Genomic DNA, 26,513 nt, shown 5'->3' with positions numbered 1-26,513 from the left:
TTTTAACAGGAAGAAACCTCCAGCAGAACCAGGCTCAGGGAGGGGCAGTCATCTGCTGTGATTGTTTAATATCAATTCTATGGCAAAAATTATTAAAATTATGCCATTTTAATTCATTTCTTGCTCATATTTAATCAGTGGAATCAGGTCTACAAAATGTCTCGAAACATTGTACATTCAAGGCAAAACTAGCCACGTCTCCCAGATGAGAACCTATTTTGCTCATCCCGTGTAGAAGCTCATTCAGTGCTCATCATATCGACGCAGAAGTGTTGTGCGAGTGAAAGGTGACAGCCATTACTTGAATTTGAAGCGAAGTTGCCCTCATGATAAGCTGCACAGCAGTGTCTAATGCCTCTTGTTACGACTTCTTCTCTCCGGCCCTCTGCTCCAACTCATGCAGGCACTAATAATTTACTCTAAAAAGATGTAATAAAACGCGAGCGCTCGTGGTCACACAATGTGAAGCTGAGGCAGCGCGATAGACTGCAAAGTTGGGCCTGATGAATTAATCTCAAAGTGTCCCTTGGTGTCAGGAGCCAGCAGGGGCCGATGTTTGACAGCGCTGACAGACAAATCATATCAAGGCGACGTCTGCAATATTGAAGAAGAGCTGATTTATTTATTTTTTCCCCATGCAGGAAGGAAAAATGCTGTTGGTGACATGTGCCACAGTTTCACAGCTGTTTGCACTGATTCAGGTTTCTGCATTGTGCACTAATGTTGCATAAACGCTTAGAAAACATCTACTTTTATTATCTTCTCAACTTTCCCCTAGTTTTTTTTTTTTTCTCTTTTGAATTTTTGAATGACTTAAACTTTCTATATTTGTGACTTGGAGGTGGGGGGGTGGACACACACTCCCCACATCACAGATGAGGTGCAAAGAGGTTGTGAAAGCCTTCTGGGGAAAACGCGTCCTTGAACTGGATGTGTTAATGACTGAACGAGGAGGCAAGAAAAAATTATGCAGCACCTCCTCTCGGTATTTTGACTCACTCGTGCCTTTGTAGAACATGAATGGCACCTTAGGTTTATTTCAGCTTGGAAATGTGTGTGTGTGTGTGTGCGTGTGTGTGTGTGTGTGTGTGTCTGTGCGCGGCGAAGTCAAAGAATTAAAGCTTGACAGATGCTGGAAATGTTTTTGATTTCTCAGAGATCATTATTGAGTTTCATGCAGCTGAATGTCGCCTGTGTGTTTGTTTGTTTATCCATGCCTGTGTATCCGTGTCAGAGCTGCACATGGCATAGCTGAAAAATATAGAAATGTTATAAAGCCATAAAAAAAAGGAGATGGGTTTATGAAAGGTTTGTGTGTGTGTGTGTGTGTGTGTGTGTGTGTGTGTGTGTGTGTGTGTGTGTGTGTGTGTGTGTGTGTGTCTGTGCCTTGACATGCATTTAAGTCCATAGGCTCTTTCAAACAGCTTGGTTTGCTTTACCTTAGGGGCTCAGTTGCCAAGTCAATAACACCAGAACATTTAAACAGATGTTGAGTCTGTAAATAATCTGAACTGTTGACACACGTTTACTAGTTTTAATGGGGGCGACTTGAAGAGCGACAGCGATATACTTTTATTTTTCTCACTGTCGATACTTTCCATGAAAACCAATGATGAATTGATACCAGATGTAATACACGCTGTTGGTGTACCCAAAGTCAGATACTGTATCATATAGCTCACATGTTGTCCAAGAAGTGTTAAAAATAACTGTGTGGCATGTGCCTTTATTTACATACTTTGTAAACAACATACTTTTTACTTTGCTGCTAAATAGTCACTAAAGTGCTAATTGTTTATTAATCCACTGCTGGAAATTGTCCCCAAATAATACATTATTTTCTTCTGGTTATGAATGTTTGTTTGCACAGCTATTTGAAGAATTTAATGAGCCTTAAAAAAAAAAAAATCAATCCAGCGATGTGTCTGTCATTCTTTATAGTATTACATTCACAAAAGGAAGCAGTAGACTTGAGAGGTTAAAAAGTGAGGCTGAAAAAAGATGGCTAATGTGTGTGTATGATATACACAAAATAGCTGAGATATAAGCTGTGAAGCTTTAAATTCAAGCCTGTCATGCTGATGATTGCAAACAGTTTAGATACTGATTCTTAAATGTTTAATACTACAAACTACTTTTTAGAGGCTGCATACATAACGCTGTTCCGCTAATAGCATTGGTTAGCATTTAGCAGGGCTAATTCAGGTACCATGTCTTATTTTCCCCCCTCCCAGTATAATTTAGCCTTTGCTTTATTTATGCAGTATGGAGAAAAAAAATCAGTTACTATTATAGAGCATCAACATAGATTTTAAAGTCCTTGTAAATTTGTAAAAATAAATATTTTTAGCTAACAGGTTGCAGTCGCTGTCTTTTTAAAATTTTTTTTTAGTTAACAGTTAATGAAACTGCTCAAGTCCAAATAGATTAAAATGTGTTTCATTCTGTTATTTCCAGTTAACTTTTTATATAATGACACACTCCTCTTTTTATTGACGTGTTACAGTAGCGTCTGATCATTTATGTGTGTGTGTGTGTGTGTGTGTGGTGTTATCCTTGCAGGGGGATCAGCAGCAGTAAAGTGACAGTCCTGGGCTATGGCCTACTCACCACAGATGCACGCCACCTGGTGGAGGCACTGAGCAGGCAGCAGTTTGCCGTGGTGGTGGTGGACGAGTCGCATTACCTCAAATCCAGGAACGCGGCGCGGACGAAGATTCTCGTTCCTCTCATTCAGAGCGCCAAGCGCGCCGTCCTGCTCACCGGTACCCCTGCTCTGGGCCGACCCGAGGAGGTAATAAAACTTGATTAAATGGTAATCTAATGATGCCTCGGGGGGGGGGGGATACAAATTTAAGTGGAGTAAGCTGTTTTGTTTTCTCACCAAATGACATGGCAGATTTAAAGTTCCCTCAAACCCCTGCTTTGAATTTTTAATGAAAAATTCAACACAGAGCTGCAGAGGAGGGAGCAGCGTGGATAACTAGGAAAGACTGCGTTCAGTAGATTTGGAACAGATGGATTTTTATAAAGGAATTCTGAACCCACACTTGTGAGGAGAGATTAATAGGCCAGCTCGGGGCTCAGCTCCGGCTTCTCACAAAGGTGTTCCACTGTGCAGCGCAGGTAGATCGCCATGGTAACTTGCTCCAGAGCAGGCTCTGCTCGGATCCGACATTCAAAAAGCCAATTAACTCTCTCCGGCGTCACTTATCCTCCAGGATCCCACGGTCTTATTTCAATAACCTTTGTTGCAAAAACTTCATTTACAAAGCCCGATATGAAGAGACACTGCACTGCAATAAATGAGACAAGTAATAAAAAGAAACGCACAAGGGGGGGGGGGACTATTGAATTTAGAGACAATAAGAAGGGCTGTTCACAGGACAACGGTGTTTGGAGAGCGGCTGAGCCGTTCCCCTCTCCATAATGATTTATTATATCATTTTTATATATGTTATATTGAAGCTGTGGATTACAGCCATATTCCATCACTGCAGCTAAGGAAGATGAAGAAGAAGAAGGCGTGAATAGAAAATCTTTTCAGTCTCAATGTGAAGAGACAATACGGTATCAATAACAAGCACAGCGTGCCCGCTGATGCAGCTTTGTGCTCAGGCATTTAAACTTTCCACATTTCTTCCAGTCATCTTCTTCAGCTCCCAGAGCTGGGAAGCTCTTTGCTTTCACTCTATTTGTGTTGCTTCAGTAGTCATATATGATAACGCTACATGTGTTTATTAGCTAATTTTCATCATCTTCTGTAAAACATTGGACATTTTATTTTTTTTTCCCCCCTCGTTTTTGTAAATTCAGCACAAACATTTAGGAATAATTTGTTTTAGCGTACTGTACAGAACATCCTAATTGTGAGTAGCTGTTCAGTACACACACAACCACATGCACCCACCCACGCACACACACACACACACACACAGAGGCCCCATAATTATTCATAGCCTGCGGTGTATCTTATTTAAGTTTTTCTTTTTTTTTCCCCCCTGAATGTCTGTGCTGCATATTAAAAATATTACAGCTTTATTTATATAATAGTTTTCCAAAGGGCTCCACATGCATCTAAAAGATATATTAAACTGCTCCACAGTGGAGAAACAGAAAAGAAGCACGTTAAATGTGTCTATGAAATTTAATATTTAGTACTAAACAAGCAAGAATCAATGTTGAAGAGTATATTAGACTTTATTTATAGAGTTCAACTTTAAGCAAACCAGCTGGTCTGCTTTGTTGGGTGTATGTGTGTGTGTATGTGTGTGTGTGTGTGTGTGTGTGTGTGTGTGTGTGTGTGTGTGTGTGTGTGTGTTGGTCTCTCCCTATTGGTGCAAAGGAATCTCTGACATCACTATTTTCCAGCTGGGCCACACCCATCTCAAACCAGACAGGAGACAGTCAGAGACGGAAGACTCTTCAGAAAAAAATAACCCAAACTTCCGTCTTCGATGGAATATTTGTGTTTTTGAGCATTGAGATTGTGTGTGAAAATTTCTTACATTGACGTATCATCACTTATACTCAATCTTACAAGACTTCCTTAGTGCACTCTGTATCTCTTTAGAACACTTGATAAATTTGTGTATTCATGCTTTAAAAGGAAAGAAATGATTTTGTAAAATGGTAGTAAATGATCACAGGGAACTACTTTCAGCGGTGGATTAATACTAGTTAATATTTGCAGGAGCAGGACGGAGGATGCAAGACTGACTCTGCTACAGTGTGTGTGTGTGTGTGTTTACACTAATGTAACATGCTAGCTTACTGATGCTGATATTGAATTTTTGGACAGCACTGGAGCTCTGTGGCTCAGAGAGTAATATATCAGCGTACACACACACACACATTAGCAATCAATTTATTGTTCATTTTTCACAGGATTTGTTGAAGAAAATACATAAAATATCACAAGCTTCTAATAAACTCTTGTCAATAGAACAAAAAAGAGCCTTTATATATAAATGTTCAGGAGTTCATGTATAGCTGCTTCATTATTAGTGAGCTAATAATCAGCCTCCTGACTAATATATGCTCGACTATTTATGTGGCACGCAACTCAGATCGCACTGTCATCTAACTGCCAGGTTGCTTTGAGGAAAACTTAATTATTGCCCAGACCCAATCATGATAATTAACTGATGAAATTCAGGCAGATAATTAATTCCAAAATGAAGTAAAGTCAGTACTTGTAAGTAATCTGGAGAAGGTGTATCATTGAAAAAGTGTGTGTGTGTGTTTTTATATAGTTTGGCATATGTGTGTGTGTGTGTGACACATACTATCCTGTCTCTGGCTCTGCCCGCCTGCAGTGGTGAGGTTAGTTTTTAGATATCATCTCTCTTTCCTTCTCTCTGCCACTAGAATCTGAAACTGAATATAACATTTTATCATCCGCAGCATAAACCTGATAAGCCCTGTCCCTGCCTCTGTGCCAGTCTCCTCGCTGCCATCATTACTCACTGTGGCTCTGACATCGAGTTAGCACACAGCTCAGGGCATGCTGCACCGTTCATGATGTGCCCTCATTCCTCCCACCTATTATATCAGTGTGTGTGTGTGTGTGTGTGTGTGTGTGTGTGTAGGGGGGATGCAAAGCTGCTGCTGGTGAACAAGTGCTGAATTTAGAATAGGGCTCCTCAGTGTAGCTGCTGACAATTAACTGCCATTACTTGAGAAATTGCTGCATATACTGGAAAATTGGCAGGGATGGTGTGCATTCAAACAGGAGCCTTGATGTTTGCAGACACACACATTCTGGGGAGCTCTGTTGCAACCTGTGATGTAAACACACTCTTTACCTACAGTCACATACGCCCACTGAAGACAGACAGCAGCAGCTTGTCTTTTGTCTTGCAACATCAAGTAATGCGAAGATCTTTTGATGATCTTTATGCCAGGAGCTGTTTAATTGGAGTAAGTCGACTGTGTCCACATCCTTAAATTTTCGAATCTGTTTCATTTCCTTCACCCTTGTTAGACTGCACAGTGGTTTGACCTGGTTAATTGGTGCTGACACAAATAACCACACAGTTGCACAACACGGGGCTGGTAAACTAGGCGAAGGACAACAGGACCTTGAGTACACTACACAGAAGATGTACTCCATGACAGCAGACTAATCGTGAGCTCTGTTTACTTTGCTTTATTAGAGGTGGAAGGCAGAGCCGGCAGCGGGTCACCTTGCTTAGCTAGCAATGTCAGTTACATGGCGCTCTAGTTGTGGGAAATGGTAAATGGACTGCTTCCTATACAGCGCTTTTCTACTCTGCTTGAGCACTCAAAGCACTTTATACAACATGCCTCATTCACCCATTCACGCACACATTCATACAAGCACTTTTTGCGACATCTAAGTGCTTTCTATCTAACGTTGGCACACATGTTCACACTCGGATGAGCTCATCAGGAGCATCTCGGGGTTCTGTATCCTTGCCCAAGGGCACTCTGGTATGTTGGAGCAACCAGTAGATGACCTGCTCCACCTCCTGAGTCACAGCCACCCACCCCAACTTGTTGAACTTGTTAACACTAACTAGCCTATCTCTACTCTTCATCAGCTGCTGGTCATATTTGTATCCTGTATGAAAGAAGTAGATGTAGCATTCGTGTCTAAAAAGTGAAGCCAGTGCTGATGTGTCCTACATCTGCATTCTTTGGAAGGCTTCTAAATAGCGTATGATCTCAATCACTAGTTTCAAGTCTTCTTTAATACACGAGTGTTCATTTTGGTAAACAATGGTCGCATGTAGGGTAAAACGCGGGACAAAACCGGGTTTGCTTTAGAGCAAAGCTACCTTGTGACTCATAAGTCGCTACCATATGAAGATGCAGTGTCCTTGGAGTCTCGCTCAGATCCACCCTGTTGCTCTTGCCCTGGTTTAAAAAAGCAAAACAAGATGGCTGGAGTGAAAAATGCTCAAGACTTCAAACACCAATGAGTGGGATCACCATAGTTATTATGGAGTTTTATACAATCCATAGCCATATGAGTATAGCTGTAGTAACAGAACCCCTGAATTGAGAAGGGGTGTTTGTTTTTCTTTATTTCTTTAAATGAAGAGAGTACGTAATACTGCTGGGAAGAAACAGTGTATGAAAAGATGGCTGTAGCTCAGTAGGTAGAGCAGGTCACCTACTGATCGGAAGGTCAGTGGTTCGAATCCTGGCTACTCCAGGCTACATGCCAATGTATCCTTGGGCAAGATACTTAACCCCAAGTTGCTCTCCGACCGTTCTGTCGGAGTATGAATGCGTATGAATGTTAGTCAATTAAAAAGCACTTAGCTTTGTAAAAATGGAAGTGCTTGTGTGAATGGGAGTGCATGGGTGAATGCACAGGTTGTGTAAGCGCTTTGAGTGCTCATACTGCGTAGAAAAGCACTATATAAGAACTAGTCCATTTACCATAAAATATGTGAGCAATTGAGAAGATCATTGCCATTATACAGAGATTCATTCAGAAATCAGACAGTGAGATATCCAGCTTGTCTCAGTTCTGCCCCAACACACACACACACACACACAGGCAGATATATCCATGAATTAATGCATCGTTTTATTTAAAATTTTAGTTAAGGCTCATTGCCTGTCTGTGTGTTTTACAGCTTTTCATGCAAATTGATGCCCTCTATCCCAAGAGGTTTGGAACCTGGACTGACTATGCCAAAAAATACTGCAATGCCCATTACAGGTGACATTTTCAAACTGTCTGCATATTTTAATGTTATTCTAATTGCTCTAATCTAATGTACTGCAACGCTACGTTACATGTTATATAATACGTATAATTTGTATGTTATGTAATTTGTATTTTTTCCATTCAAATATACTCTTTTATTTATTTATTTGTTTTATATTGTTGCAGTGCATTACTTAAGAAGAAGATGTTAATAGTAGGTAGAGCTAGCAGAGTGTTAGCTTAGCCGGGCATGAAGACTGGAAGCCAGAATAAGCGGTGGTTAAAAAAATGCGACCACTAAAGCACAAAAATATTTGTAAAGTTGTTGTTACCGGGGAGAAAATTTTTTTTTTTTTTAATGCTAGGCTAAGCTAACAGTCGTCTGGCTCCAGCAGGCTTCATGATTAATAGTGTCAGGTCATCAGATTTCATGCTGAAATTGGAAACATTGTAATGGGATTGATTGATTTAACAGTATTACATTTTTATGCCTGTGAATTAGCGACAGCCATGGCTGCTAAAAGCATTAGCTATGTTAAAAAATTATACAATTTTGTAGACTAAAATATTTTTCTGGTGTGTGTTCTTTTTCACTTATTGTATCATAATGTATTTTTCACTGTATTTATTTGTGCATGTCACATATCAAATTTAACTTTATTTAGAACTGGTGTGTTACAAGCTATGTCGTGCATCTGAAAAGACACAACAGAAATACACAAAAGTTTTCAGATGCAGTGTTTTCAGGGTTGATGACTCTCCAACATCTTAAAGGCTATTTCAGATTTGACTCAGACATTTACTCAGACACAAAGATGAACTGATCAGAAGGTCTCCCTGATCTTTTTGATCATTGTTTGTGACGTGTCATGAACTGAAATTTCACACAGTTGTCTAATAGAAATGCTATACAATCCCCCAGCACAGTAAAACTGTAATATTGAGGACTAACATTTCTCTGGCCATTATTCAACACCATAATTCAGGAACAGAAGGGGAGATTGTGAGCATATTTTATATTGGGTCAGAAACCAGAAGCTGAATTGGTGCCGCTAATCTTTAAAAATCTTTAATTAAATTCCTTAAATCAAAGTCTTCACTTTATTTAGTTTGGACAGGCATAGATATCAACTGCAGCCTGACTGATGGCAGAGGCATACAGTTCATTCAAGGTGGTGATTCTCCCTGGTCGGAACAATTCAGTTGTTGTTGGATCTCTACCAAATTCTACGACCTTTTGAGCATGTCTTGCTGTTCCTTCATTTAGGTCCAGTATCGCCAGTTTGAAGCCGCCTTGTTCACTGTTTATCTTTCGCTCTGTGGAATTAGCACAGTTTCAGTCCGTCTCACCTACCATTTAATTGTGTCTGCTGGGATACGGCGAGCTATACCTGAGACCGGATTGGTGGTGCTGCTGAGTTGATGGTTTGTTGTCAAAGCCAGACCGTAACAGAATCCAAGCGCTAAATGCCAACTGGCTGCCAGTTGCCAGTGCCGATCAGCTACATGTGTGAACAAACACATCAAATGCATTGTTTTGGATGTCCATCAAAGTCAGCGGCTCGGTCAGGGATGGGCTTGGCGCCATTTAAGATAGCACTTTGTATTTAAGAGCACTCAGTGTGGCTGGGGAATGCCTTTCTAAGCCACACGTACATACTGTCTCTTTCTCTCTCACACACACACACACACACACGCACAACCATACACACTGAGGAGCACAAGGCGGTGCCATCTGAGCTCAGTGTTCCCTTCTTGTTTCTTTCACGAAGTTGAGGTTGCTGTGGGAAATGGCAGGAGCAGAGGAGAAAGGGAAAAACAGCATTGCAGCTGGAGAGTTGCTGGTTCGAATCTGCACACAAGGGGGAAACGTTATTTTAGAAAGAGTGAGTCAGTTTCCCATCCTACACCAATTACAGCTTTAAACAGAGAAGTGTGAAACAGCAAATTTTGGCAGTGCCTTGTTAAGTTTGTCCACACTTCCAGCCAATGTGGCAGATAACCAGCCTTTGTGTAGGGGGCCAGTTCTATTCTAAAAGTGTATTTGGCTGATGAATTGTGAAAGTTGCCTGTGAGTTTTGGAATAGACCTGCTGCTGTGGCCATTAGGCAAAATAGTTTGCCACTTTACAAAGTGCCCTTAAGCAAAAAAAAAGATTCCCCGACTGCTCCAGCAGAGCTGCTTAACAGTAAACGATGGAAAGCTGTTCTAGTGCCGGGCAGCTCCCAGGTGGGAATGTTTAAATGTGTTTAACTATTCCTTCAAGGCAGTGCTGCAAGTAAATAAGTGTGGTTTCTTGGGAGGTGCATCTCAGTTAGAGGTGTGTGTGTGTATGTATAAAAATAAGTCTGCAGACACAGCTTTATCTCTTATTCATTCTCTCTCAGGTATTTTGGGCCTCGGAGGCAGTGGGACTGTCGCGGGGCGTCCAATTTGGAGGAGCTGCACCAGCGGTTGAGCCAGATCATGATCCGTCGCCTCAAAGCTGATGTGCTCACTCAGCTGCCCCCCAAAATCCGCCAACGCATCCCCTTTGACCTGCCCAAGGAGGCTGCAAAGGTACATATTTTGACATAGATTACACGTCAGATATAAAGACAAGTCGTGTATATCTCCATAGTTTCTGAGGCTTATTTTGATTGCAGATAAATCATGAACTGGTTGCTTGCTCAGCTAATAATTACAACATCTCCTTTTTATTTCATAAGGTGAAAATAAAGAAGTACTTGTTAAGTCAAACAGTTCAAAACACATTGTTATAAACTAGGGGTGGGACTCAATTTAAAAAATTTATCTAATTAATTAGGAGCTTTGTAATCAATTAATCAAAATTAATCGCATTTTAATCACATTTAAATATTTAACATGAGAAAGATTAATTTAAGTTTAGTTGATGAATGAATCAATATACATAAGCTTAAATTTCAAAATGTTGTTTATTTTCCCACCAGTCTACTACACAGACCAACGAAGGGTGGAAGTACTCCTGTGATAAGCAAACTCCTGAAATTAAAGTTAAGCATCATAACTGGATAGTTTTAGTCAACATTATTGTTGTCTCACTTAATATAGTTGGAAATTAATCATTCTCTCAGCTGTATTCCTTGATGTTGAAATGTGTTATGCTTGTTTTAACAGCTTATTTTGAATTAAAGACTTAAAATTAAACCACAAAAAGGAGAAAAAGTTCGTTCTCCGTTTAACAGCTGCTTTTACACAGCTGTGCTTCGCACTCACGGTTGCTAGGCGACATGAGCTACGCAGAGGTGACGGCAGCTGATATGAAGGCTAGCCGCTCACTTCCGGCCTTTGTGGTCTTGTGGGCTGCAAAGCATGCTGCGAAGGACCGGTCCTTCGAAGGATGCGGCCCCTGAATTTGGACATTGTGTGTCGATATAATCTGTATGCCTGGAACTCGCGCACTGAGAAATGTTCCACGGTGCAAAGTGCGATTAAAATGTGTTAAAATTTTTAATTTGTTATTTTCCCTGTAATTAATTAATCGAAATTAACGCGTTAAAGTCCCAGCCCTTATATATATATATATATATATATATATATATATATATATATATATATATATAGTATATATAAGATATAGATATATATATATATATATATATATATATTAGATATATATATATATATATATATATATATATATATATATAAAATATATATATCTATATAAACTATATATATATATATTTTTGTAATTTTCTCTCTGCTCACAGTGGATTTTAAATCAAGCAATCAAGACATTGATTAAAGTGCAGATTTTCAGCTCAGTGACCTTTGAGCCTCTGAAAATGGGGACTGTGAATAAAAATTGCTGCAATAGTTTTGTGAAGCTCTTTGAATGAAAGCTGAAAGTCTGCACTTCAGTCACATGCTGATTGATTGATTTAAAATCCTCTGAAGAGTGTACCACTACAAAATGACAAGAGCTGTGCAACTTTAAATTTGCCAAATTAATTTAGAATTAAATAGTAGATCCACTGAGTTATAGTTTAAGAGAAGAACATTATGTTTGCAACCTTGACTACAAGTAAGTTAGGTTTTTTTTTTAACATCCTCTCATTTAATTGGTCTATTGTGACAACTTGCGCAGTGGTTAGGAAAATTCTCAGCTCCATGTGTGAATCATTGCAACTCTCAGTGCAAGTCTTGACATCTCCCATCTAAGTGCTGGACCTCTTTGCTTTTGAAGGACGTTTTTTAGACTCTAAATTAATGTCAAGTCATTCCCTCTTTATTTCTGTAACCATGTGGCAACACGTCGCTGGCGGCTCCATTCATGTCATGTCATCTAAATCTTTCATCTACTGACACAGTTAAATCAGTCCTGTTTTCAGAGCTCTGCAGTGTCAAGGCCTTCTTCTTACCCTTTTGTATAAAACTCGCCCACAAACAGAGCAGAACAGAAAAGGGCCATGTGAAAAAACCTCATTAAAAAGTGTGAGACATCCATCCATCCATCCATCCATCCATCCATCCTCTTCTGCTTATCTGAAGCCAGGTCACGGGTGCAGCAGCCTAAGCAGAGAAGCCCTAGCAACCTCCTCCAGCTTAGTCCTGGGTCTTCCCGAGAACTTCCTCCTGTTAGGACATACCCGGAACATCTCACCCAGGAGGTATCCTAGTCAGATGCCCGAGCCACCTCACCTGGCTCCTTTTGATGTGGAGGAGGGTTGTGAGAGATTTATGATGAATAAAAATCCATCTTTTTGCATGTTTGTTATATCGAACTGCATATTTCTGTGTGTTTGATTTAAAGTTGTACAAAACCAGCATGTGGAAGAGGTCCTGACATTTTATAATTAAATGATGAGCAGATTAAACAATAAGCACACTTCCTGGGTTAATCGCTCTCCTTTGGCCTCACTGTGAAGGGCCATCCTTCCGCACTCACCCGTTGATACAAGGCTGGTATTTCTTTTCCGCTGAAAAATGCCTGTTGCTCCTTTAAGATTAAATAACTCCCTGCTAGTCTAAGCTTAGCAGTGAGGTCTTTGTGTGCGCGCATGTGTTTGCTCCTTTTCCTCCATCGTATAGAGGATACCAGGGTATTTGTAGAGTAAATGTCATGTTTTGTGTGTAGGTGTTTGGATCTCTTTTAGCCTTCCCAAAGTTGTAGATGCGGTTTCTGCCTCCCACGCTGCACTGGATCCATGTGAATGTACATGCGAATGCCAATATGGCTTTGACCTGGCTTGTGCGCAAGTCAGTATGTCTCCTCTGCTCTATGCATAGGTCGCTGGTGTCAAGGATTACCAGTAGCTAGTTTCCAGCTGGGAGCAACCATCACCCATAGCATCACACACTCAGAAGCATCTACTCAGAGGCTTTTGTTAGATTTTCTGTCATTTGGTCTGTTTTCAGAAAAGTTGGAGGGCTGTGTAAAATGTAAATAAAAACAGAATAAATTGATTTTGAACACCATCTAAAACCTGTATTTATTTGGAAATGGCACAAAAATAACATCAGATGTTGAAGCTTCTTCTCTCAGCGGCTCTCTTGTTAGGGGTCACCACAGCAGATCATCTGCCTCCATCTCACCCTGTCCCTAGTATCCTCCTCTGTCACACCAGCACGTCTCACTTCATTATATCCATGGATCTTCTCTGTGGTCTTTTTCTTTTCCTTCTGTCTGGCAGCTCCATATTCAACATCCTTTGTCCAATATATCCACTATCCCTCTTCAGCACATGCCCTAACCATCTCCGCCTTGTCTCTCTAACATCCATCCATCCATCCATCCATCCATCCATCCATTCTCTTCCGCTTATCCTGTTCAGGGTGTCGGGGGGGCTGGAGCCTATCCCAGCTGACATAGGGCAAGAGGCAGGGTACACCCTGTACAGGTCGCCAGCCTGTCACAGGGCCAACACAGAGAGACAGACAACATACACACTCACATTCATGCTCTCATTCACACCTATGGGCAATTTAGAGTTTCCAATTAACCTAACCCCAGTAAGTGCATGTCTTTGGACTGTGGGAGGAAACCCATGCAGACACGGGGAGAACATGCAAACTCCACACAGAGAGGCCCGGACCAAGGTGGAATCAAACCCAGACCTTCTAGATGTGAGGCAGCAGTCTCTCTAACCTCATCTCCAAAATGCTCATACTGAGCTGTCCCTCTGATGTGCTCTTTTCTAATCTTGTCCACTCTGGTCACTCCCAATGAAAGTCTTCAGCTCGGCCTCCTGTCGTTTTGTTAGCGCCACTGTCTGAAAACCATATACCATAGCACTACCGTGTTCACACGTCGCACTACCATCTTGTAAACCTTCCCTTTCACTTTTGCTCATCACCCCGACACTCATCTCCACTCACTCCACCCTGTCTGGACTTTCTTCTTTTTCTCTCTTGTGCGCTGCCTGTTGCTTTGAATGGTTGACCCCAGGAATTTAAACTCATCCACGTTCACGACATCTGCTTGCAGCTTCACTGTTACACCCGTCTCCCTCACATTCACACACGTATTCTCTCTTGCTTCTTCTGACTTTCATTCCTCTTCTCTCCAGTGCATACCTCCACCTCTCCAGGCTCTCTTCCACCTGCTTCCTACTCTCACTACAGATCAGTGTCCTCTGCAATCATCAGTCCAAGCAGACTCCTGCCTGACCTCATCTGTCAGTCTGTCCATCACCATAGCAAACAAGAAGGGGCTCAGAGCAGATCTTTGATGCAATCCCACCCCCACCTTGAACCCATTTGTCACTCCTACTCCACACCTCACCACTATCTCACTGTCCTCATATATACCATGCACCACCCTCACATACTGCTCTGCCACTCCTGATTTCCTCATACCACAGCTCCTCTCTTGGCACCCTATCATCTGCTTTCTCTAGCTCCACAAAGACAGTGAAACTCATTCTGACCTTTTCTATACGTCTCCATCAACACTCTCAACACAAACATCACATCTGTCTTGCTTTTTTCTCAACATGAAGCCATACTACTGATTACTGATTATCAGCTCTCTTTTTAAGATGTGGAAACTGAAAATTATTAATTTTTTTTTTTTAGCTCAGATATGCACTTATTTTGAGTTTGATACAAACAACACATTTCTGAAAATACAAAAAGACTTTAAAAAACTTAAAAAAAAAAAAAAGACTGTGTGGAACATCTTCTTACTAATTAGGGTAATTAGCAACATTATACAGAATACCATCTTAGAGATGCTGAGTTTTTCACAAGTAAAGATTTGAAGGGTTCCCTACTCTGTGACAGACTTATTGGGCTGTTTAAAAGTAATGTTTTTAATGTAATAATACAAAGCATTTGGGGATTTTTGTCATCTACAAGAATTTATCATTAAAAGATTCTGAATATCCACAGTAAAAAAAAAAAAAAAAAATCAGTCTTGAGTAGCTGTGTTCTGGCCTTCAGGCAGCACTGCTTTAAAATCAGACATCATTATGTAGAGAAAATCACTCTATGGACTCAGGAAGAAGTCATAATGGGCAAAAACACAATTCAATTCAATTTCATTTACATGGCGCCAAATCACAACAAACAGTCGCCTCAAGGCACTTTTACTGTAAGGTAAAGACCCTACATTAATACAGAGAAAACCCAACAGTCAAAATGACCCCCTATGAGCAGCACTTGGTGACACTAGGAAGGAAAAACTCCCTTTTAACAGGAAGAAACCTCCAGCAGAGCCAGGCTCAGGGAGGGGCAGCCATCTGCTGTGACCGGCTGGGGCTGAGGGGAGAGAGAGACAGGACAAAAGACAACTGTGGAAGAGAGCCAGAGATTAATAATAATCTGATTAAATGCAGAGTGGAGTATAAACGGAGTGAAAAGAGGTGAATGAAAAGAAACACTTAGCGCATCATGGGAACCTGCCAGCAGCCTAGGCCTACAGCAGCATAACTAAGGGATGTTCAGGGTCCAGCCCTAACTATAAGCTTGATCAAAAGTCTGACTCCGTCTGATAGCCTAATGAAGGAGGGCTGGAATCTGACTTTAAGCTTAACGTAGCTAGCTAACTCATTAATCTTGTTTTATAGTACGCCTCTCTGGTTAAAGAGGAGAGGAGCCATTTGGCTTTCATCAGCACACTCCCTAATAATATCAGAGACACTTTCACAACACCATCACCATCACTGCTGAATGATATATGCAGGTTTTGATGCAACATATAATCAGTAACACATATTCAGACCTGTCACCCAGGTAGAAACATTTGGCACATCATGAGATGAAAAACACCTAAAATTGTGTATTAAACAATAACCTGAAAAGATTTCTCAGTTTCAAGATTTGATATATAAAGTGTGCATTGTTTTTTTCCTCAAATATAGGATTCAAATGATCTGGAAATCATTACATTCTGTTTTTATGGGCATGCATTTCACAGGGCCACAACTTTTTTGGAAACAGTCTCATATTAGCAGGAGTAGAAAATGCTGGAGGAGCTCTTTCAGTGCTAATTACTCACTGAGCCATCCCAGGAATGACACAACAATGAGTTTCTTTAAAAACTGATGATGTAGGGTTTTACCCTATTCTCCCTAAATGTTAGGGGACACTAATTGGGGGCTAAATATGGGTGGTGTTTTTACATAGAGCCACCAATTAAGCCGCAGAGCGCGCATGTTGGAAAAGGTTCGTGTCATGTGTTGGAGCTCTCTCTGAGATTATTTGTCTTTGGTGAAAACAAAAAAAAAGCACGAGTTGTTCTGCTTTGCAGTTTTTGCCTTTATTTTTTATTTTTTTATTTATTTTTTTTGTCCACTCAGAAGAATAGACAGGCATTTCATCCTCACAGCTAAATGGACTGGTTTTAGAGATGAGAAAAGGAGGTGTGAAGTGGCCAGTCACCCGAATCCACATCCATTTTGCTTCCCACAGGCAGGAAAATGTGAACAATATAAAATATAAAAGACTGGGTGGGCATTATTTTCCTCTAAACAAACTGTCTTTTGAAGCCTCATTTTGCTAACTGACAATATATACTGTACTGTATCTGTACACCAGGAGCACTCACCAGTTCATTCCTCCCATCTCATTTTACTCCCTAATGATGGCTTTTATCTTCCACAGCCAGACACTTTTTATGCCCCACCTGCCCTTTACGTTTTCAGCCCTGGCCTTTAGTCAGTGTTAGTCTGGTGAATATCATCGAGGGTGGAGTGCTTAGCCACTCAGGGATTTTTTTTTTCCTTATTTTGCCCGAGCACATTGTAAAGAAATGCCTGAATGTACAGTTTTTAATTAGGAAAAAAAAAAAAAAAAAAAGACATGGCTGTAACTGTGTTTATGCAGGTGCTTCTGAGTGAAACATCTGAGGGAAAAACATCAAGGAAGCGCAGCTTTGTGCTCCAGCAATACGATACTATTTATTCATTCAGCCGTCCTTGACTTTGACGAGGTTTGAAGCCACTGAAATGCTAATTATTTCACTAAATGGTGCAAAGCTTTCATGTAGGAGTCCAGAAAACACAGTGCGTGAATGCAGTTGAGAAACTTGCTTCCCGAAGAAATCTGTGTGTGCATTAATAAAGCTTCTTTCCAGTTCTCACCCATCTAGCCCCTTTTTTTTTTTTTTACTCCTCATCCCCTCTCTGACCCACCTCACCATTATGTGTATGTATGTGCTTAATCAGGTGCAGCCCACCTCCACCTTCCATCGCTCTGCCATATGGTTCACAGCTTTGCATCTTTGATATGCAGCGCTTCGAGCAAGCGTTCATTCCTGTTGAATTTTTACACATTGGCTGTTAGATGTTGCAGCTTGAATTCAGACAGCCAGGTGTTGAACAAGAGGCACAAAAATAACCTCTAATGACAAAGTAATTTAAAGTTAGCATTCAGTTTTTAGGTTCAAAAAGTCAAGGGGCTTGAGCACTGTTTTCAGCCGCTGCACGCTGTGGACGAGCTGAATTTGTTGCATAAGAATTGACTCAAACTTTCACCGTGCTGCTTTTCATGCCCGATTTCTCTATAATTACCTCGTCTTGTGCTAGAAAATCTTAAATAAATGCTGTTCCTGAGTCCTGTTTTTATGATAAACAGGGCTAACCTACATGTCGACAACAAATGCGGAGCCGCTCTCTGTGTCTTGTTTATGAGTGGGGAGGCAGCATATGCTGCTCTTCACTGGCAGCCTTTCCCACTGCGATCCTCTCTCACTCTCCTCTCCTTCCTTAAATACTTCTCGCCAATCACCTTGAGAGTACGCGAGGCGTCTTTGATTTATTGTACCGGCCGGGCTGCTTCTCCATCTTCGACCCCAGCTTGTCACAAGGCGGCTATAATTGGGAGACGCTCATGACCCACCTAACACAGCAGCCCAGTCGGAGGGGGTGGCATCCTTGGGAATTCTCCATCTCTCTCTCTCTCTCTCTCTGTCTCTGGCATTTTTTTCTTTTCTCCCTCTTTCTTTCTTCCTTTTCCAGGAAAAGTAGGACACCCAGCAGCACCATTAATTGTTTTGCCCTTTATATCTCAAAAACAGTAGAGAGAACAAGAGAGAGGAAAGGGTGGGTGAAGAAGTAAAGGACGCAGCATCACTGTCTTTGTGCTCTCCTTGCTTTTTACAGGAGGCCTCGGCCAGCTTTGCAGAGTGGGAGAGGCTGATGAAGAGACTGGGCTCGGGGGTCGCTACAACGGACAACCCCTTCACTGAGGTCATGGGCCTGGTCACACAGATGTACAAGCAAACAGCTATTGCCAAGGTAAAGGCAGACCGGCTGGGGTTACATCTTGTTTAGTCTGTTTTTAAAGCATACAGGATCCCTTTGAGAGATGAAGCAGGGGGTACTCTAGAGTTTTCTGTTGTGTGGGGTATTCTAAGCCCCGTAGGGCTGCATTGTTGTCCAAATGATCAATGAGCCACACTGTTGCTCTGGTGACATGTTACTTCATTACCATGAACACAGATACTGTAGTTTATCAATCCCACACACACACACACACCATCCATTTTCACTAATGCACTCCACCAGAAATAGTCCCCATCAAATACACGATTACCTCTTGTTTGACTAATGGTTGTTAAAAACCACATTCCCAGCAGGTTTTGTTAATTAGGTGGCATTTTTAATCAATAGTGGCCTTGCGTATATCTGTAAAGACGCTAGAAAACTAAAACACAGAATAAGTTATGAATAAGATCAAGCACAGAGATGAGGGTTATCCAGCTGCTGCCCACTGCACTGGCATGAAATGTAGCATCCTCCTGCTTCTGTAGTAACCTCGGTGCTACCTAGGAGCACAGGATGACCTGTTACTATGTTTCATCAGCAGCTTCACACGTCATCTAGGACATTCACTTGTTCTCACTTCCAGCAGTGCAGGCCGTGCCAGGCAGAAAACAGCGAATCTCGGTTAAACTTGTTCATGTTGCATTGCATTAATGACCGAGTCTGCACCATAAATCAAAGTTAACTTCTTCAGATTCTTTGTTTTGTCTGACCAACAGTCCAAAATCTAAAGAAGAGCATCAAACACTATGTTAAATAGATTGTTCACTGCTAAATAATTATGTATAATGCATCATTTCAGCATTGTTCAGTCTTAATATTTATTTATGGAGGTCTTAAAAAAAAGCCAGGGGTTTAAAACGGAAAAACAAACACTCAAGTTTGAATATTCTGGAGCTCTGTATTTATTAGTATATTAATAAATATGATTAATTGCCTTTCTTTGTTTTTTTTTTTTAAGGCAGCATCACTGGCATCAAATGCTACTTTTAGCAGTCATTGATGTAGACAAATGCACTGATTAATCCTGCTGGCCTTTTTATTATTTTATTTTCTAGACCCAAGTGTGTAATAAACTAAACAACTGCTAATATATAAACTAATTTATTGTATTTAATTCATTTAATTTAAGGCTGTTGATTTATCTTTTGGATCTGGAAGGTCCTGAGGTTGCTGTGACAGTGTTCCAAGAAAATATCCCCCACACACCATTACACCACCACCACCAGCAGCCTGATGGACGACTTAAGCTCTTCTGGATACCTTTAGATGTAACGAGTGGTTATTTGAGTTACTGTTTCCTTCCTATCAGCTCAAAGCAGTTTGGCCATTGTCCTCTGACCTCCTGGCGTTAACAAGGCATTTTTGCCCGGAGAACTGTCAGCCACTGGATATTTTTCTCTTTTGGATCACTCTTTGTCAACCCTATTGATTGTTGTGCAGGAAAGTCCCAGTAGATCAGCAGTTTCTGACATACTCAGACCAACCTGTTTGGCGGCAACAACACCACCACTAGCCCTCCTCTAGTTTTTGCAGGCTGTACAAATGGAAACTTTTCAGCAGCCCCGAAAAAGCAACCTTGGTTTCAGTTTGACCACCAAGCATTCATGCATTTATTTAACAGAGCGGTTTGAGTTTCAGAACATGAAAGGGAACCAGGCTGAATCTGATTTGAGGGAAAACTGGTGATTTTTATTTTTTATATCAAGTCTGTCAAACTTGTATCGTTGAAATGTGGTTAAATCCATCATTTTTGTGCTTGTCTGAAAGAGCTGACAATTTAGGAAAAGTCTAAAGGAATACTTTGACATTTTGGAAAGAGAGCATTAACACTACTGTCATGTCTGTCCATTGTATATAAAGGTGGAACCTGGAACTGATAAATGTTGGGAGTTCATTCTTGGGCTTGCATTTTTCATGTGCACAGTAATAAACATGGAATAACAGAAATCACTAAAATGATGCTAATGTTGTTTCAAATTACTTAGTATACATTGTTACCTATTTCTATTAAATTCACTTCAGTTTTATTTATATAGTGCCAAATCACAACAGTCACCTCAAGACCCTGTAACGAAAGCCAGTTTTTATACTGCTATTAAGGGTTGCTGAATTTTTGTTCCAGTCATGATACCAGCTTTTAGGAACTAAAGCACTCCAATCCAGCCACAGGGGGCCCACCAGCCAGTGAACTACTAGTCCTAGTGTAAGAGGCCTACATTAGGATGGGCATCCAGCATAAAATCTTGGCCAAATCAGACATGCAGATCATAAAGAATGAGATTTCCATACTGGATTGATCGGGACCCGGGTTAATAACGACTGCCTTTGGTGCTGTTAGCCAGTGGAGACAAAGGAAGGAGAGGGAAGATGTGTTAGGAGGCAGCGAGAGAGACGGGAGGGAAGGAGTGTAGAGGTGAGAGTAAGGATTCTAAATGTAGGGACTATGACTGGTAAAGAGAGCTAACTGATGTGATGGAGAGAAGGAAGGTAGATAAACTGTGCGTGCAGGAGATGATGTGGAAAAGAAGCAAGACCGGCATCAATGGAGGTGGATTCAAGCTGTTCTGCCATGGTGTAGATAGGAAGAGAAATAGAGTAGGGGTAATCTTGAGGGAAGAGTATGTGATTAGTATTGTGGAGGTGAAGAAAGCGTCAAACAGCATCAGGAGCTGGAAGTCAAAGGGAAACGAAGAAATACACAGGAGTGCTGGGAGGCTAGGTATACAGCAAAGACTTACAGTAAGCTGTATGTGAGGCCAGACAGTAAGGAAGGGGAAAAAGGACTTGTAATGATTGGCTAGGCAGAGCGATGGAGCTGGAAAGGATGTGCAGCAGGTTAGGGTGATTAAGGACAGATGGGAAATGTACTAACGAGTGATGATAGTGTTAAGAAGCTGGAGAGTACTTTGAGGAGCTGATAAATGAAGAAAATGAGAGAGAGAGAGGAGGATGGATGGAGGACTGTTAGTGAATCAGGATGTGCAGAAGATTAGTGAGGGCAGCTATGAAGAGGAGGAAGAGGGCAAAGGTGGCTGGTCCAGATGACGTACCTGTGAAAGGATGAAGATGCGAGGAGAGGGCGGTGGACTTTTTAACCAGATTGTTTAACACAATCTTGGTGAGTGAGAGGATGTTTGAGGAATGGAGAAAAAGTGTACCGTACCAATTTTCTAAAACAAGGGTGATGTACAGAGCTGCAGCAGCTACAGAGAGATAAAGCTGATGAGCCACACCATGGAGCTATGGGAAAGAGCTGTTGAAGCTAAGTTAAGAAGAGAGGTGAGGGTCAGTGAGCAGCAGTTTGGCTTCATGCTGAGAAAGAGCTCTACAGATGTGATGTTTGCTTTGAGAGTGTTAATGGAGAAGTTAGAGAAAGCAGATGATAGGCTGCCGAGAGAGGAACTGTGGTACTGCATGAGGAAGTTATGGCAGAGAAGTGTGTGAGGGTGGTGCAGGACATGTGTGAGGACAGCGAGACAATGGTGAGGTGTTCGGTAGGAGTGACAGATGGGTTGAAGGTGGGGGTGGGATTACATCAGGATCTGCTCTGAGCTCCTTCTTGTTTGCTATGGTGATGGACAGGCTGACAGATGAGTTCGGGCAGGAGTCTCTGTGGACTATGATGTTTGCAGACGACACTGATCTGTAGCGAGAGAGTCCTTGTCTTCAAAGTAACTGTTTCAAAAGCAAAGAAATGGTTGTTCATTCCACAGAGTCGCAATAATTTTGCTTTCCTCAGTGTGACTGTAGAGTTGTCTACCTTTCCCTCATCTTTAAGGTGACTTCCTCTGATTTGCCACACCTCATAAAAAGAAGTCATGTCCAACTTTTGGGTGGGGCTTCTGTGCTGATAATGACCATGTTGGCGTATCTGTTCTCAGTGACATCATACAGGAGTAGAAAAAAACTGCAAAATACCATTACTACTGCTAGTATTACTGGGAACACAATACTCGCCTCATAATTTGATGCTCTGTTTATTGTGAGGGTCTGCCATTGTAACAGTATATCTCTATAACAGAAAATAAAAAATGCATAATTCGTTCACGTTAACCTTCAAAGTGTGACAAGTAACAGACTACATAAACCACCCACAGCCATTCAAATAGCTTAAGAATTAACCAGTAAATGCTGTTTTTTTTTATTCATTTTCATGTTTCAGGAAATGTTGAATTGATGGCGCAGCATCATTCTCAGAGCGCTTGGCCAACCACTCAGTGAGATCTCATGGGAAAATCATTGCCATGGTAACAGAGCCTAATGGTCGCCAGTGAAAGCACTTAGACAAAGTAGGGAGTTATAACTGAGGTATTATTTTGTTGCGTCCAGCCTGGTGTGATTACCCCTTATATCAAAGTTACACACTGGACTAAAATAGCATCTCTGTGATGCTGTTGCTATGGAAACTCAGTCAGCTCTCTGAAGTGACTTCTTTTTTCTTTTTAATGAGAGCAATATGGGAAGGTGGCATTCAGTCTAAAGAAGGCTGGGGTCAGAGCAGCTGGTGCTGAGAATCTAACATTTCCTGATCGTCAGTGGGAGCGTTTTTACACTAATACAGCGTTCAACCTCTGCTCTGCTTCTAGCCTCTCACTAAGAGAACAGGCAGTCCCCTAGTCTCTTAGATTTGTAGTTGAGCAAACAGTTCCACCAGATATAGTATCCCTCTCCAATCATCTGCCATGTTCGAGGGCCGGCATTCCTCTCAATTAGCCCAGCGCCCTCAGCCATGAGGAGTATGGCCCCGAGGTTAACGAAGAGCGGAGATAACCACTGAATGCAATCAGCGACACGCTACCCGCTCAGCCTGCCTCCAAGCTTGGATCTTTTTGCGCTTGGTGTTGTTTGCTGATTGGATTTCTGCTCAGTTTAGCCTAACACTGGACCTCCTTTCATTACAAAGCCCCCCCACACCCCACACCAACCCACTCTCCCACCTCAAAGCCAATACTGCTGGCCTAGTCTCATTTCCTCGCCTATTGGTTCACAGAGTCAGACATACTTTCTCTACTTCCGAAAAAAAAAAAAAAAAAGAAGCTTTCTTCTTTTTTTGGATCATCAGGAGGGGTGGAATGGTATGATAGATTCACACATCTATGTCACTCTGACAAGCATCGTGGCCCCTGCCTGCCTGCCAGTCCGCCTGGCGACGAAGCTGCCAAACGCCTTTGGGGTATTTTTGTTGCTTTACCCGCCAAGCATCTGCTCCCAATTACCCAGAGAGGACAGCTCTGATGCTGGACTTTAAAGCAAGCTAACGGGCCGCTTCAGACAGCCGAGAAGTTTGTGCACTAATTAAACTCAGCGGAAGGAAGCCGGCGAAGCCAAGCCATCAGTAATGAGGACCCCCCCAGATCAGAACAGGGTCGGCAGGCTTGGTGGAGAGATTCATTATCAGGCGCATCGGCTAATTATCAGCAAGGCGAAGCAGAGGTCCTCCCATCAGAGCAGGTGTGTGATGGCTGCAGAGGTTGTCAGCTTGCAGGAGGTGTGGAGATTATAGGGTGGGCTTCACACCACAGTGAAAGGGCCTGTCTCCAAAACCGTCTAGTAAGGGATCTGTTTGACTCAAATCAAACCTCAGGATTTCTCACTAGTTGGTGCTATTCTTGGCTGCTTTTTGGCCCGGGGCTCTGAAATGAGCCGAGCGCGGGTGCTCAATGACACGCTCATATAGCTCTTGCAGAAGGTAGCGGGAGCGGCCACAGCCATCACAGTGTGATCGCTGGGCAGCAGCGCACGGTGAAATGATAGATACAGATACCTGCAGGCTACAGTTACCTCACTGTGCTGCTTTCTTTTTAGATTGTTAGCTTCACACTGTCAATCAAGGTCACAGCCTTCAGCGGAAAACAAGCAGGAGTGTATTAAACTTGGACTGTGATGTTTTTAAAGCATTGTTACCATTTGACTTCATAAATCAAAAGCCCGGCATGAAGGAAAAAAAAAAACGCAGTTATGCAAGAAGTAAAACAAGCAGCAACTTCAGAATGAAATAGTTTGAGCGGAAACTTTTAGTTCCTGCATTAATTCTGGGCTGCAGCTGTCACTTTGGCAGGTAATAATTCTTTCTGGGAGTGTTTGCAAGTCCTGAGTGCATTCATATATAAGATCTCCTAAAATATCAGCCCAGTCAAATACAGTGTGATAGCTATATTATTAGGAAATAATAATGTGTTTATGAAAGTTAAAAAACCCTTTGAGTGGTGGTCAGTAACGCTGGAAAAGTGCTATGACCTAAAAAAAAAAAAAAAAAAAAAAGCTGTTAATAGACTTCTTAGTATCACTGCTTCATCATTAATTCACAACATCTGACTTTGCAATTAAATTACCCCTTAAGCAAAAAGTCTTATCTGGACATAATGGATGATATATACACCCGTCCACATATATTGGTGATAGGCAAATATCAGCTGATGCTATCAATCAACCAATTATACTCTATTAATTTTGGCAATATGTCACATGTAGATTTAAAGAACAGATAGAAATAAAAGTTTCGTTGTAGTTTTAGTTTGTAAATCTTGGGGATCATCTGGCTGTTCATGTATGAAAAGGTGAGTTTCCTTGTTTTGCATTAAAAGAAAAGAAGAATAACAGACACACCAACCATAAGCCTAGTTGTGAGTTATTGATTTGACTCTTGGTATCTCCGAGCTGACAAATGCGCCCCAGTCACTCTGTGTGCTCTCTCCTTTTAAAGTCTGGATCCCTGGCATTCAATAGAGAATCGATCACACAGAAAGGATGCCGCGGTGATTAATTGACTTCTTCACTGATCTCGCCGCTTCCTCTGTGTGTGGTCGACTGGTGAAGTGATGGATTCAGTAGCTCTCTTTCATCTGTGTCTATTTCTGTGTGTGTGTGTGTGTGTGTGTGTGTGTGCGCGGCCAGGCGGGAGCTGTGAAGGACTACATTAAGATGATGCTGGAGGCAGAGCAGCTGAAGTTCCTGGTGTTTGCCCACCACCTCACCATGCTGCAGGCCTGCACCGAGGCCGTCATCGAGGCCAAGGTAACCTCAGGCGCTCCACAGGCGACTGGAGCTTTAAATGTGTGTTAAAGGGGCAGTAAGCAATGTGGATGTGGTAGCACCTGTAGGATATGTACACTGGCAAGAGGGGTGGGAATTATTTAAAATTCTAAGAGCTGCTAGCTCAGGTTCAAGTATAATTTAATTTTATAGTGCACCATTACTTCTTCTGGAAATCTCCATATACAGACCATTGCATATCTCATGCAGTGGTTCCAAACTCACTGACCGACTCGTGTCTCCACCTTTAAAACTTTAGTAAGCTCACAACCCATATTCTAATATTCCTCTGGAAATAGTATGCACATCATGTGCTATTGGGTATATACTTAGCAAACTAAAGAGTACATTAGCATGTAATTTCTGACACAGCCTATGTAAGGACAGGGCAGCACGCCTGCATTAATATCCTGCAATTTAATATACATATTGTGGCATATATTATTCAAACATCTTACCAAACGCCGCTGCAGGCTAAGACGTGGGTGTATACTGAAGACGCTTTATATTTTATCACTGCAGACTTTATTGCTCAATTTCACAGGTTTAAGAAAGCAAACACTTACTTCTGCATTTCATATCAACGTGCAATGGCATTTCCAACAGGATGTTAAACGGTCAACAGAAAAGTTGCTCACCCACACTCTCCCCACACAAGATCCAGGTTCACCCTATGCACCTGTACACGCTCAAATTAATACCACCACCACACCCAAAGTGCCACCCACAAATCAGATGCAACCACACCCACACATAAGGATAAGGCATCAGAAGAGTAATATGGCTCCTACAATACAGGATAGTACACATATTACATCTAAATGCAATGTAGTGATTGGGAATGTGTTTCAGAATTCCTCCATACCCCCCCCCCCCACACACACACACACACACTCTGTCTCTCTCACACATACACGTGCACACACACAGTGTAAGTAAAAAATAATAAATAGCAGTAATTGGTCATATCAACAGCGTCATTCCAGTTTTTGATCAGCACCATGGACAGCAACAGCAGCCAGAGGTTGGGGAAATGGAAACATTGGTTCAAGCTTATGCTA

The 26,513-nt window shown here is 41.7% G+C and overlaps 1 protein-coding gene across 5 annotated transcripts in view; it reads left to right on the top strand.

Moving 5' to 3' along the window:
• The window catches only part of zranb3 (zinc finger, RAN-binding domain containing 3), a 180,865-nt gene that overhangs the window by 78,415 nt on the left and 75,937 nt on the right, over window positions 1–26,513 (top strand). For all 5 annotated transcript variants that reach the window (XM_030746915.1, XM_030746910.1, XM_030746895.1 and 2 more), the window contains exons 5-9: window positions 2,563–2,794; window positions 7,614–7,699; window positions 10,075–10,246; window positions 18,256–18,390; window positions 25,315–25,434. In XM_030746915.1, the coding sequence (XP_030602775.1) occupies window positions 2,563–2,794; window positions 7,614–7,699; window positions 10,075–10,246; window positions 18,256–18,390; window positions 25,315–25,434 (745 nt within the window). The remainder of the gene's footprint in view (window positions 1–2,562; window positions 2,795–7,613; window positions 7,700–10,074; window positions 10,247–18,255; window positions 18,391–25,314; window positions 25,435–26,513) is intronic.

Source organism: Archocentrus centrarchus, chromosome 2 (assembly GCF_007364275.1).
Source record: "Archocentrus centrarchus isolate MPI-CPG fArcCen1 chromosome 2, fArcCen1, whole genome shotgun sequence".
NCBI classification, from domain to species: Eukaryota; Metazoa; Chordata; class Actinopteri; order Cichliformes; family Cichlidae; genus Archocentrus; species Archocentrus centrarchus.
This window is presented reverse-complemented; position numbering and strand designations above follow the sequence as displayed.